The 11,599-nt window shown below is 53.3% G+C and overlaps 2 protein-coding genes and 1 long non-coding RNA gene across 3 annotated transcripts; 1 reads left to right on the top strand and 2 right to left on the bottom strand.

The window, feature by feature from the left end:
- Nucleotides 1–308: 308 nt before the first annotated feature.
- On the bottom strand, nucleotides 309–3,034 carry POLR1C (RNA polymerase I and III subunit C). Its single transcript, XM_068676522.1, has 9 exons — nucleotides 2,877–3,034; nucleotides 2,719–2,790; nucleotides 2,517–2,624; nucleotides 2,004–2,136; nucleotides 1,765–1,884; nucleotides 1,401–1,553; nucleotides 1,077–1,226; nucleotides 787–903; nucleotides 309–598 (listed from the first exon to the last, which is right to left on the bottom strand). The coding sequence occupies exons 1-9, from the start codon at nucleotides 2,943–2,945 to the stop codon at nucleotides 480–482; spliced, it is 1,041 nt and encodes a 346-aa protein (XP_068532623.1). The 5' UTR covers nucleotides 2,946–3,034; the 3' UTR covers nucleotides 309–479.
- Nucleotides 3,035–3,063: 29 nt separating this feature from the next.
- YIPF3 (Yip1 domain family member 3) lies at nucleotides 3,064–7,476 on the top strand. The gene is made up of 9 exons (XM_068676523.1): nucleotides 3,064–3,223; nucleotides 3,302–3,502; nucleotides 3,577–3,683; nucleotides 4,232–4,277; nucleotides 4,678–4,770; nucleotides 5,109–5,240; nucleotides 5,491–5,604; nucleotides 5,894–6,017; nucleotides 6,984–7,476. The coding sequence occupies exons 1-9, from the start codon at nucleotides 3,125–3,127 to the stop codon at nucleotides 7,103–7,105; spliced, it is 1,038 nt and encodes a 345-aa protein (XP_068532624.1). The 5' UTR covers nucleotides 3,064–3,124; the 3' UTR covers nucleotides 7,106–7,476.
- LOC137853765 (uncharacterized) lies at nucleotides 7,138–11,520 on the bottom strand. Its single transcript, XR_011094696.1, has 2 exons — nucleotides 11,027–11,520; nucleotides 7,138–10,358 (listed from the first exon to the last, which is right to left on the bottom strand). It is a non-coding gene; the product is annotated as an uncharacterized lncRNA (long non-coding RNA).
- Between the last annotated feature and the right edge of the window lie 79 nt (nucleotides 11,521–11,599).

Raw genomic sequence — 11,599 nt, 5'->3', positions numbered from 1 at the left:
CTGGAACACTCCCAGCCCACTCTGGTTTTTCCAGAGCATGTTCTCACCTCCACCTCCCCTCCCGTACAGAGAAGCCCAGTGCTACAGGACAACGCAGCCTGTAAGCGACCAGAGCTTGACGCCTCCAAGCAGTCCCGAGCTGCCAGGGACCTGTCACCATCTCACTGACCTGCTGCCAAGTGTTTTACTATGCTGCTGTATCGGTCCTCTTCACGCCCTGCTTGCGACCTGAAATAAATGCTAGAACTCAGCTTCAGGCCTGCTGCCACCTCCTCCACACATGTGTTAACAGCACAGAAGCAGACAGCTGTAAAAGAAAGCTTTTATTTTAGTCCGTCTCCTCACTGAGGCTCATTACAAACAGTATAAAAGTTTAAAGAGATGGTCTGAGGACTCTTAAACCCATCTCAAACCTCTTTCCTATGGAAGAGGAACCGACTCCTGCAGGCAGGTGCCAGAAGCTTCTCCGCTGCCCCCGGTCACTCCATCGGCACAGCGTCCAGCTCGTTCAGGAAGCGCTGACACTTGCCCATCAGGATCTTGATGGCTTCGCTCACCAGCACGTCTGGAGGCAAGATACCCGTGGACTCCACTGAAACTGCAGAGAGACACGAGTCAGCACCCCGCTGCGCAGCATTTCTGTCCCCCATTCTTCCTTCTTTGCAGCCAGAAGGGAAGAGGTTACACGTGCCAGCAAGAAACACAAACACGATCAGGCCCAAAGCTGCCCCTAAAATTTGCACAAGCCAGAGGAGGTCTCTGCTGTGAAAATAAAGTCACACTCACAGATGTAATGATTTCGCACTCTTGCCAGGCGCACAAGGTTTTTCAGACCCTCGTGTCGGAAAACCTCCCTGCCGAACGTGTCCAACCGTGCATTGGCGACTCTCGCCACCTTTTTTCCTGAAAGGGAAAAGGACAAAACCTGCAGCAGATGGATGCCTTGGAGTCATGAAAGGTACCAACCCCTCAAACAAGCACTCTCCCATCAGCAGAGGCAGCAAAGCCACAAATACAAATCAGTCTCTGCTAAGACTTGTAAGGAACAAGGCACTTTAGAGCAGGGAAGAAAGTACCCTTGATGTTCTGGATCTCAATGACTCCAGGGGAAAAGCACTTCTGCAATGTCTCGGCTGCCTCATCCTCAATAGGCTGCAGGAGAGTAATGTCAGGAAGCAGTCGATAGCTCGCCGTGGCCACAGGAGAAAACTTGGCGTGATCTTTACCTGCACAAACAGTTAAGAGTTAAGGATGAGGGCAAGCCTCGGGGAATGAGAGTGCAGTGATGCCAGGGCCTGAAATTATGGGGGAAAGCCCATTCTCCACAGTTCCCCTCCACACAGCTGTGCCCAAGTCAGAGCACACACACTCCTCTCCCCCCTGCCCCAGGAGCCACTCACCTATACCCTTGACACAGTGCATGAGCACGTCTATTTCCTGGCCAGGTCGCAACAGTGCAATGAGGATGTCGTCGTGAACAGGTCGGAAGTCAGCATCTGGGAAGAGGTCTGTCTGATTCCCCAAGGGCACCCACGTCATGTGCTTACTGTACACTGTGAAGAGAAGCTGCAAGCATCAGCCGCTGCTGCCTCAGAAAACAGGACTGGACAGGACAGGAGGTGTCAAAAGTGAGTTTAGCAGAACGACTGAATCAGCTGTCTCTGTTCACAGGCCTGAGAGAACATCCAAATCTCATCTCCCAAGAACAGAACAAAAAAGAAAAAGAAAAAAAACTCCTAATTTTAGGACAGGGAGATAACTTACCTTTATGATTGAAATACAGCTCGTTAGGGTCAGATGATTCTTTGGCTGCCTGAGGATTTCGGCTGCATTTTATTTTCAGCTGGAACTGCAGTGTATCAATTTCTGTCCCTTCTTCATCTCCTGGGAAGGAGAGAACATCGTGAGTCTTTGCGGAATCACACTTCTGCTCAGTTTACGTGACCCCAATTTCTGCCTTTGGGTTCACCCTTCAGTACGTCTATTTGATCCAAGACTCTCACCTTGATTTCTGTATTCAAAGAGTCGAGGGTCAGCTCGGATAGGGATAAGGCCCAAGCGATGAGCCAGAATCTCGTCCTGCACAATGGATGTGTTGTTGTACACAAAAACCTTCTCTACAGCCATCGTTGGTACCTCAAGGAGACAAGAGGTTGACTTAACAGGAGAACAGTCAAAGCAGTCATCAACAGAACATGCAGATAGAGCGGTCTTATTTTCAGCATCCCTTCCCTTCCTTAAATAATTGCTCTGCAGACTGTTTTCACTGGTATTCTTGCCAAATGAGGCTATCCAATAAACCCCTTCTCCCTTCTTTTTTTTAAAATGGGATGAGTGTGAGAGATGGAGGGCAGAGCAACCCCCAAACTCTACCCACAGCATCCTCAAGAGCACTGAGCGGTAACGCTCAGGCTCCTAAGCTCCCGTCTCTCCTTGGGCACAGGTGCGAGGAGAAATTTCCCTCATTTCCCGAGGCTCCAAGGGCTCCCCCAACACGAGAGCACCCCCAGCCCTACCTCGGCGAGCAGGATGCGGCGGAAGGCGTTGGCGATGGCAGCGTCGATGCCCACCATGTCGAACTCCAGCACACCATCCTCCTCGCCCACCACGTCCACACGGAACTCCTGGGGAGAGGACAAGCGGGATGTCACCACAGCGTGCCCCAAGCGGGGACCCCACAAACACCCCAGGGCCGGCACCCCGCCGCCCTCTGCCCACCTCCTCGAAGCGCTGCTGGTCCCAGGCGTCGTCGTAGCCGGGGTAGTTGCCGGGGAAGTCGGTGCTGTGCACCTGAGGGGAGGCACAGCCCGTGAGCACGGCGGGACCCCCCTCACGACCCCGAGACCCCTCACCCTGCCCTGCCCCGCGCCCCTCACATTGCGGACGCCGAACTCGCCCAGCACCACCCGCTCCCGCATCTCGTCGGTGCTCCGCCTGCTCGCCATCTCCCCGGGGCCGGGCAGAAGAGGCGTGCGGCGTCCCTTCCCCTTCCTTTTCCTTTCCTTTTCCCTTTTTTTTCCCCTCCCCTCCCCGCCCGCCGCCGCACACAAGATGGCGCCGCCGCCATCCCGCGAGAGCCGCGTCAGAGCGGCGCCGCCCCCCCCAGCGCCTCACAGCAGCGGCCATGGCGGCCCCGGGAACGGGGACCGGGCCGGGAAGCGGGCCCTCGGGCACCGTCAGGAGCGGTGCCGCCGAGTGGGGAGGCTTCGAGGACAACATGCAGGTGGGTACCGGGAGGGTGAGGAGGGGAGAGGAGGGAGAGGCGCGGGGCTGACGCCTTGTGGCCCCGGCTTGGCCTCAGGGCGGCGGCTCCGCCGTGATCGACATGGAGAACATGGACGACACGTCGGGCTCCAGCTTCGAGGACATGGGGGAGATGCACCAGCGCATGAAGGAGGAGGAGGAGGACGACGGCGAGGCGGGGGGAGCCGACGAGGAGGACGGCGAGTTCCTGGGCGTCAAGGGGCTGCGGGGGCAGCTCGGCCGGCAGGTCGCTGACCAGGTGAGGCCAGACCCGCCGTGGCCCCCCGCGCACCCTTGGCATCACCGCTGCTGCCCGCTGCCTTCTCCCCGCAGGTGTGGCAGGTGGGCAAGAGGCAAGCGTCGAAAGCCTTCAGCCTCTACGCCAACATCGACATCCTGCGGCCATACTTCGACGTGGAGCCCGTCCAAGTGCGCGCCAGGTGGGCAGCCCCTGCCCGAGGGCACGCGGGGTGGGCTGCGGGCTTCAGGGCATGGCCCCGACACAAAAACACAGCGTGAGGAGCCCGCTCCTCGTCCTCAGGGCACCCAGGAACAGCAGCAGCCCTTAGCACCCAGCTGAGCTGCTCAGCAGAGAAAAGTTTAACAAAGTGAAAAGGGCTTTAGGACATCTTCAGCCTTTTCTATTCACTGGGGTTATGTGGCTTCTGTTGGGATGCGTAGTGCTGTCCAAAAAGGCCAAGTTTTAGAGGCCGGCTGAAGAAACCCTGCTGTTCTCCCAGTGATCACTCATCCCTGAGTGGATCCCTAAATATCACCTTTGAATCCTCCCCAGCAAAGCTAACCCGCTGACAGTAGGGTTTTCTTTAGTTACCTTATGTGACCCCCTAGGACTGGCTCCCACAAGGCCCATAAGCCACGGCAGAAAGCACTGGTGATGCATGTGTGGGGTCTGGTGCTTCTGGAGTATCTTACTCACTCTCTTCTCATTCCTGCTTTCGATGTCACTCCTTGCTTTGCTGCGATGCAGACTGCTGGAGTCCATGATTCCCGTGAAGATGATTAATTTCCCACAGGTGAGTTCTCTTTTGCTGAATGAGACTCCATGCTCTGAGTGAATGTCCCACAAACACCCTGTAAAACTTAATTAGTCCGTGTTATTAAGGATTTGAGTTTGCTAGGTGTTTACCTCCCTGAAAATACAAAAGATGGCAAACCCTTTCCTATAGTTGTTCCAAACCCCATTCTGGTACAGTTCTAGACCTCTAGATTTTAATTATCCCCTTTCTGCATTCTGTTTAACACCACTTTGACAACTCCTCACACAGCCTGTTCTGTCTGGCTCCAGTCAGCAGTGGCACTGCTGTTACTTCTCAGGTGACAAACTACCCAAGATAATCGTCATGTCACCTGGGGTGGGGAGCCTGGTAGCCAGGAGCACTGACCAAACCTTCCTCCCTCTCTCTTCCCCTGTAGAAGATTGCAGGTGAGCTTTATGGACCCCTCATGCTGGTTTTCACCCTGGTGGCCATCCTTCTGCACGGGATGAAGACCTCGGACACCATCATTGTACGGCGAGTCTCAGTGATAAGCTGGCGTTTGACTGGGTTTGGGAAGGACAAAGTGACAGTAAAAAGGGAAAGGAAGCCTCCTGTAACAGAATAGCACCTTGCTGAAAAGCTTAGATCTGAGGAAGAGCTGGTTGGCTCAGGGAGGGGAGGAACGACACATCAGAAAGTCTTGATGCTCTTCTGCTGGGAGAACTGGGGTGTAGGTCATGTGGTGTCCTGTGTGCTGCTAGCCAGCTATTTGATAGCTTATGAAAGGCTCTGGGTACTTCAAGGTGGAATTCGGGTGCTGGCAGGCCACTTCTCTGAGTTTTCTTCATCCTGACACTGTCTCCGCAGAGGGAAGGCACGCTGATGGGCACGGCTATCGGCACCTGCTTTGGCTACTGGTTGGGAGTCTCCTCCTTCATCTATTTCCTGGCATATCTGTGCAACGCCCAGATCACGATGGTGCAGATGCTGTCGCTGTTGGTACGTATGGGGGGGCTGCGCCAAGATGGGGGGGCTGCACGGTGTGCCAGTGGGAGGGTAGCCTGTGAGCTGTTCTGGAAAAGTCTTTGTAAGTCAGCGTTGCACTGGGACAACCTGGAAATGGTTGACTCTTGAAGGAGTGGCTTGCAAAGCTTTGCTTTGGTGAAACGTTGCAGGAATAGGCTGCTCGTGCTCAGTGAGCATTTGCGTGAGAGTGACATTTATAACGTGGCTGTTTTTGTTTTGTCAGGGCTATGGGCTTTTTGGCCACTGCATCACTCTGTTTGTCACCTATAACATCCACTTCCATTCCCTCTTCTATATCTTCTGGTTGGTCGTCGGTGGACTCTCTACACTACGAATGGTGAGTGACAGGCAGCCTGAAGCCCTCCTCTTCTGGGGACCAAAAAGGGAGGGAAATGTCTCCTGCCTGAGCCTCCTGAACTCCTGGTGAGATGGGGCAAGATGAATTTACCCAGACAAAGTCAGATTACTCTGAATTTGCTGGTGCAGACTGGGAAAAAGGCTCTGAGTGCTGTTTCCACTGGCTCTCGCTACTTGGCCCATCCTCCTGTGTGCTCCTGACCGCAGCACCAGAGGCTGAGGTGGCAGCTGCCTGGTCTCCAACCTTCTGATCTCCACCTCTCCCCTAGGTTGCTGTGCTGGTGTCGCGCACCGTGGGGCACACCCAGCGGCTCATCCTGTGCGGGACCCTCGCTGCTCTGCATATGCTTTTCCTCCTCTATCTGCACTTTGCTTACCACAAGGTGGTAGAAGGTAAGCAAGGGAGAGACGAAGGGAGCCCCTGCGGGCAGCGTGGACCTGACCTGAGGGCACCTGGGCCAGTTTCACACCCAAAATCGAGCAGCACCAGCTTTGTTAGCAGAAGCTGTCAAAGCAGGGCAGGGGGTTGACATGGGGAAGTCTCCGTGTGCTGAATTTAGTACTAAAGACATTAGTTGTGAAGCACAAAGCTTGTCTTTACCCACAAGTGAAGAGTTGCTGCAATGACTGCTCTTGTGCAGATGTTTGGTCCCTTCCTGAGCGCTGGTGAAATCAGGCTGCTTTATCCTGATCAGGAAACGTGTCACAAAAATATTCCTTCTTTGCATAACGCCGTTAGAGCTTGTGTTGTACAACACAGCCAGCAGAACCTGCATTTCCTGCAGTCAGTGCTATTTACCAGGCTGTACAGATTCAAGTCCTCTCTTTATTGTAGTATTTCTCCTATTAGCCCCTTTAAAAAAAAAAAAATTCAAATCTGCATAATTTAGGGTTACAGCGTAGCATTTCAAGTCCTTTTAGAGATAAACACTGTTCTTTCCTGGGTCTGCTCTCACCGCTAAGGTTCTGAGCCCTGATCTGCAACTTCTTAGCACATGAAACAGGGTAGAATATAGCCGAAGCAATTTTCTTCAAGGATCTCCAGGACCGATTTTCAGGCTGGAGAGGGTAATTGACAGGAACTGGAGAGCACTTGCAGCAGTATGTGTGCTTCCTGCCAACCACAGCTCGTGTTGGCATTGCAGTGATACAAATTCCGTATCACACCCCCAGCTGCAGCTCCTGCTGTAAGCCCGCAAGGGTATTTCAACAGAAAAGCAAACAGTTGGTCTAAGAGCAGGATACTAAGTGCTGGAATGAGGTGGAGGGAGGCTTTACGCCTCTCGCAGCGTCTACCTTCAGGTTCACCTGCCTCTGAGCTAACTCCTGCCCTTCTCCCCTTTCTGCTGTTCCCCGCAGGCATCCTGGACACGTTGGAAGGACCCAACATGCCGCCCTTCCAGAGAGTCGCCAGAGACATTCCAGTTGTTCCTAACGCTGTCCTGAACACAACAGCCAAAGCCGTCGCGTTGACCCTGTAGTTTCACAGTCTCGGACTCGCTTCCTTCACTACTTCTGGGGCTGCATAGGGCCAGAGGAACCTGCTGCCTCTTAGGAAAAGGACAGAACAGCAGGAGTTAAGACTTGGTTTTGCTTTCTCGGACCTGTCCATCGGGTTGCAGTTGTGAGCAGCTGAGTGGACAACACCTCAGTGACTCAGGAGGATTACCCTCTTCTGCCACCCAGCTCGGGGCTGTCTTGAGTAGAGTGGCTCTGTCGCCTGCATGTTCAGCTGGGATTCCCCAGCTCGGTTTGTCCCTTACCCCTCTTTCCACTCGCTCATGTAACCCCAGGGCTGCCTGCTCTGTTCCTGTCCCGAAGAGAGAAGAATTAAATTGATGTTGGTGCTGAACGATGTCTTACGTTTGAGCCTACCTATGTAAAGGGAGAGTGGTGCGGGGTCTCTACATCTTGATCCACCCCGTGCTAGGCTCAAAGCAGGATTCCTGCACTTTTGTGCTGTCCTACTTCAAATGTTTCCAAGTCCTGTCTTGGACAGAAGGCACATGAATTTCGGTGTCACTGCACATTTTCAGCAGTAGTATGCTTTTTTTACCATATTCTCTTCCTTGTCACATTCCAGATCGATCCCTCTCTTTTCACTTGGTCCAAGCTGCTGTCTCACCTCACTATCCCTTGTGTACGTTAGAAATCTGTCCCTGCACCTGTAGATATTTCTGTTGAGGAGGGTCGTTCACCCTCGTGCAGCTTGCTCTCATTGCTCTGTCAAACTCTTCTCCCACAGCAGTGTTCCCATTAATCAAGGGGAGCAGTGGGCACAGTTCGGTCCAGCAGCCTGATGCAGGAGAGCTCCAGCAGGAACAGGGAAGGAGAACAGCCCACAAGGCAGGCAGCGTGTCTGAGCTGCTCTCTTTGGCCCCTTCCTCTTGTTGGTGGGGGAGGACACGGCTGTGGGGGCATTCAGACTAGAGCCACAGTGCAATGAATGACACGAAGACGGCACCAGCTACTGTGGACAGGCTGGTCGCCTGCTTCAGTTAGAACAAAAACATCACCGGATAGGACTTAAGCATTTTGAGTCATAAATCTCCCTTCTGCAGCTTTGCTTATTCCTGAATTTATGATTTTTTTCCCCCTCCAGGAGCACAGAGCTCATCTCCCAGCACATACATAGCAGGCGCGTTCTCTCACTGTCTTCCACGCCCCCACATTTATTTTGGCCGGAGAACACACCTCAGAGCAAGTTGCTTGGGGAATCAAATCATTTGGGCCAATATCCCCCATGGTTTTTGGAGCAATTGAAGCAGTGTCAGCCCCTGGAAATCCCATTAACTATCAGACTTAACAAAATGGAAGCGTCAGTTTGTAATGCTGTGTGAGCCTGCTTTTTCCCTCTTTATAGCTCCACGGGAGGTTGGCTTCTAATTTCCTGACTTGTGCCTCTTGCCCTGGCTGCTTCTCTTGGAAGAAACTCTCCAAGTCCAGGCAGAGGGGAAGGAAAGGAGGCAGATGATTGCAAGCAGCATAATTCCAGATAAAGAAAAATCACCCTAACGCTATCACTGCTGATCTATACGCACCGTCAGAGAAGACCTATGCCCCCCTCCCACACCCAGCCACGTCACTGGGTCAGAGGGATGAAGCTGGGCCCTGCGTTTTGACTCAAAGCACAGGAGACAGCAGTGAGGAAAGTCCTCAGGCTGCCCCTGTGCAGCCTGCATGCCCTGTCAGCTGGGGACAGGTGACCAGGGCGATGACAAACCCCTCTTCAGATTCTGTGGGGCTTGCTCTACCCCATTCCCCCAGTTCCGATTTACTGTCTGTGTGGCAGCAGCTGGAGCTTGAAATATTCCGTGCTGCCACAAGTTCAGCACTGCGCTGAGAGATTCAGCCTCCCCTCTTGCTGACAGAGGGAGACACGCTTTTGCAGGAAAACGCATGTGTGCTGCAGTTCCACGGAGCGTGCTGCACACACTGCCTCAGTCAAGGCTTTGTGGGAGGGCATCTCGGTGCTTATTCAAGGCCTCTAGCTACCAGCACAAACCTCACATCTCCATCACACCAGGCTCTCTCTACCTTTAATGCCTTTGTTTTCTTCTACGGCTCCTGCAACAAAGCAAAAATCATCTTCTCCCTCCTCCCTTGCAGCAAATCTGACATAATTCCCCTGCACACACACAGCTTTTGAAGAAGGATAATGCTGCAAGAGCTGTGTAAGCCCTTTTTTTTTTTTTAATTAAAACTGAAATAAACATTCAAGGCTGCCAGATTAGAAAGAAGTAATATATATATACACATTAAAGCATGCTGTGACCTCCTTCTCTCCTCTGCAGTGCCTGGGAGACCGACCATTTTTAGAGTCTTTCCTTGTTGCACTTCCTGTCACCCTAGTGGTGTTTTGGGTTACAAGTAGGCTGTTTGTTCTCCCATTTGTCTTCCTCCCTACATCTAGTCTATCTCTAGCTGCTCGTCACCCACTGTTTTTCTCCATTTGTGTGTGAGGAATTAATGGCATCCACCTGGGGAGTCAGCTCTGTCCTTACACCCCAGGAGGAGAACAATAAACCACCTTCCTCATACCTGCTGGGTAACTGCACGTGGACAAGGAAGTAATACCTAATCCTTCACAAAACACCGCTGCCAAATCTGCCTCTGCACAGCCTTTGATGAGGCTTAGTGAACCAAGGCTTTGAACCACAACCACTAGCTCCTGTGCCACTTTTCCCAGTGTATATGAGCATAAATCAAGGTAGGACATTTGTCTCCTCAATGTGTTCCTGCACCTGACAACAGGCAGCGAAGATGCCAGCGCTAGGGCTTCAGAAGCAGCCTGATGCCCTAAGCAGTGCTTTGAGGCTGCTGCTGTCGACTGAAGTGGGACGCGTCCCAGGGGCTCTCCTCCAAGTGCCTCTCTAATAATAGCCTTGCTGAACGAAGCATGGGTTAATTACTGCCCGGAGGTGAGCGTGAGGTGAGACTGAGTGCAGCCTTCCATGCGACCTGTGCTGCTCAGCAGCTGCTGTTTACTTGGTCATACCCCTGCTCAGCACCCTGACGTTCACTCTCTGCCACTCACAGCCCTGAAACACACAGGATCCCGTTCTCACCTGCACCATTTAATGACCTCAGAGACCAGGAGATCCTTTCCACCTGCACCAGGACCCTGCTGATGTCTGCATACAGCTGCTGTGCATATCCCAACGCAGATGTGTTGCCAGGCCTGCTGTCTGCTCTTGATGCAGCTTGCAGATGCTGGAGTGAGTCCATGCACCCCTATGCAACAGGAAAACAAGGAGACACATGTAGATAGCCCTGAAGAGCAGCAATGGATTACTCAAAGAGCAGGGTGACACCTATATTGTAAATTAAACGCTGCAGCCAAAGTCTTGAAGTTGATATCCAATTCTAGCTTATCTGCTCTCTCCCTTGGCCTCATCCAGGACACAACCTACAACCCTGTGGCTCAGGTGACCTGCTCCTTCATTTCAGAAGGAAGAAAACTGCTTCATATCCCCCTTCATACCCCATGTTTCTCCTCGCTTTCCACCTCCTCCTGGGCTGCAAACAAAGCAGAGGAGCCCAGGTTTGCCCCTCAGTTACCCACTGCATCGGAATTCACTTGAGCATTGCTGTACGCAGCAGCCAGGCTTTCTCCTTAACAGATTAGTTACATGCAGAAAGCTGCCTACTTATGTGGTTTAACCTAATTTCCACATCACTGGCTTCCTTTTTCGGCTCAGCGGAGTAGAAACGACAAGGGCCCTGCTTCATCTCTCTCTCCAAGCACAGCACTGCCAGAAGAGGGGAAAGAGGGAGCAAATCCCTGCGACCTGCGCCACCAAATCACAAGAAGGTCAGGCGTGCCCCTCACATCTCTCATCAGGCTGAGGCTGTGTGCTGCTGAGGGGGGCAAACCTGTGGCACTTCCCCAGCCCCAATACCTTGTACCAGCTGCCTCCTGGCACGTAGCAGGGCTGGTGACGAGCGGCAGGGTCTCTCCTTTACCAGCAGCCTCTCTCTGCCAGAGCCATGTCCCCAGTGCCTGAGGAAACATCCGCCTATCTCCACAGCCCCCTCGCTCTGGCAGGCACACATTTGGTGTTGTTTTTTTTTTTTTTTCCAAAACACCAGCAGAGGCGTGATAAATGGCCTGATTCCCTCTGCTTCTCCTGCTGCGCTCCAGAGCCCTTCTGAGGGGAAAATACACAAATTAACCTACTTCAGCACCACACCGCAGCCTGCTATAGCAATCTGGCCAGCTGTGGAAGCACAAATTTCATCCTCTCCACAGGTTTCAACCCCTGGACCACCCACTCTGCTCCAGCTTTTGCTCTCCTCAAGACATTGGCTTAGTTTGGAGAGAGCAAAACCCCCCCCCAGACCCCAAACCCCCCCCGCGGGGCCGGGCACCCTTCACCCCACACCCCTCAGGGGCCTCGAGTGGCGGCGGGGCGCAAAATGGCGGCGGGGCCGTGACGGGGCGGGCTGGGCGGGAGGCGGGGGGCGGGCGGGAG

Source organism: Anas acuta, chromosome 3, assembly GCF_963932015.1.
Source record: "Anas acuta chromosome 3, bAnaAcu1.1, whole genome shotgun sequence".
NCBI classification, from domain to species: domain Eukaryota; kingdom Metazoa; phylum Chordata; class Aves; order Anseriformes; family Anatidae; genus Anas; species Anas acuta.
Note: the sequence above shows the minus strand (reverse complement) of the source record. Positions and strands in the feature narration are given on the sequence as shown.

What these genes read in the sequence shown, in the direction of transcription:
- POLR1C (XM_068676522.1), bottom strand. Translation starts at nt 2,945, where the DNA reads ATGGCGAGCAGGCGGAGCACCGACGAGATGCGGGAGCGGGTGGTGCTG. An exon ending in GCGAGTTCGGCGTCCGCAAT is followed by an intron (nt 2,791 to 2,876) that starts GTGAGGGGCGCG and finishes GCCTCCCCTCAG; the next exon opens with GTGCACAGCACCGACTTCCC. An exon ending in TGAGATCCAGAACATCAAGG is followed by an intron (nt 904 to 1,076) that starts GTACTTTCTTCC and finishes TTTCCCTTTCAG; the next exon opens with GAAAAAAGGTGGCGAGAGTC.
- YIPF3 (XM_068676523.1), top strand. Translation starts at nt 3,125, where the DNA reads ATGGCGGCCCCGGGAACGGGGACCGGGCCGGGAAGCGGGCCCTCGGGC. An exon ending in AGATGATTAATTTCCCACAG is followed by an intron (nt 4,278 to 4,677) that starts GTGAGTTCTCTT and finishes CTTCCCCTGTAG; the next exon opens with AAGATTGCAGGTGAGCTTTA. An exon ending in TGCAGATGCTGTCGCTGTTG is followed by an intron (nt 5,241 to 5,490) that starts GTACGTATGGGG and finishes TTGTTTTGTCAG; the next exon opens with GGCTATGGGCTTTTTGGCCA.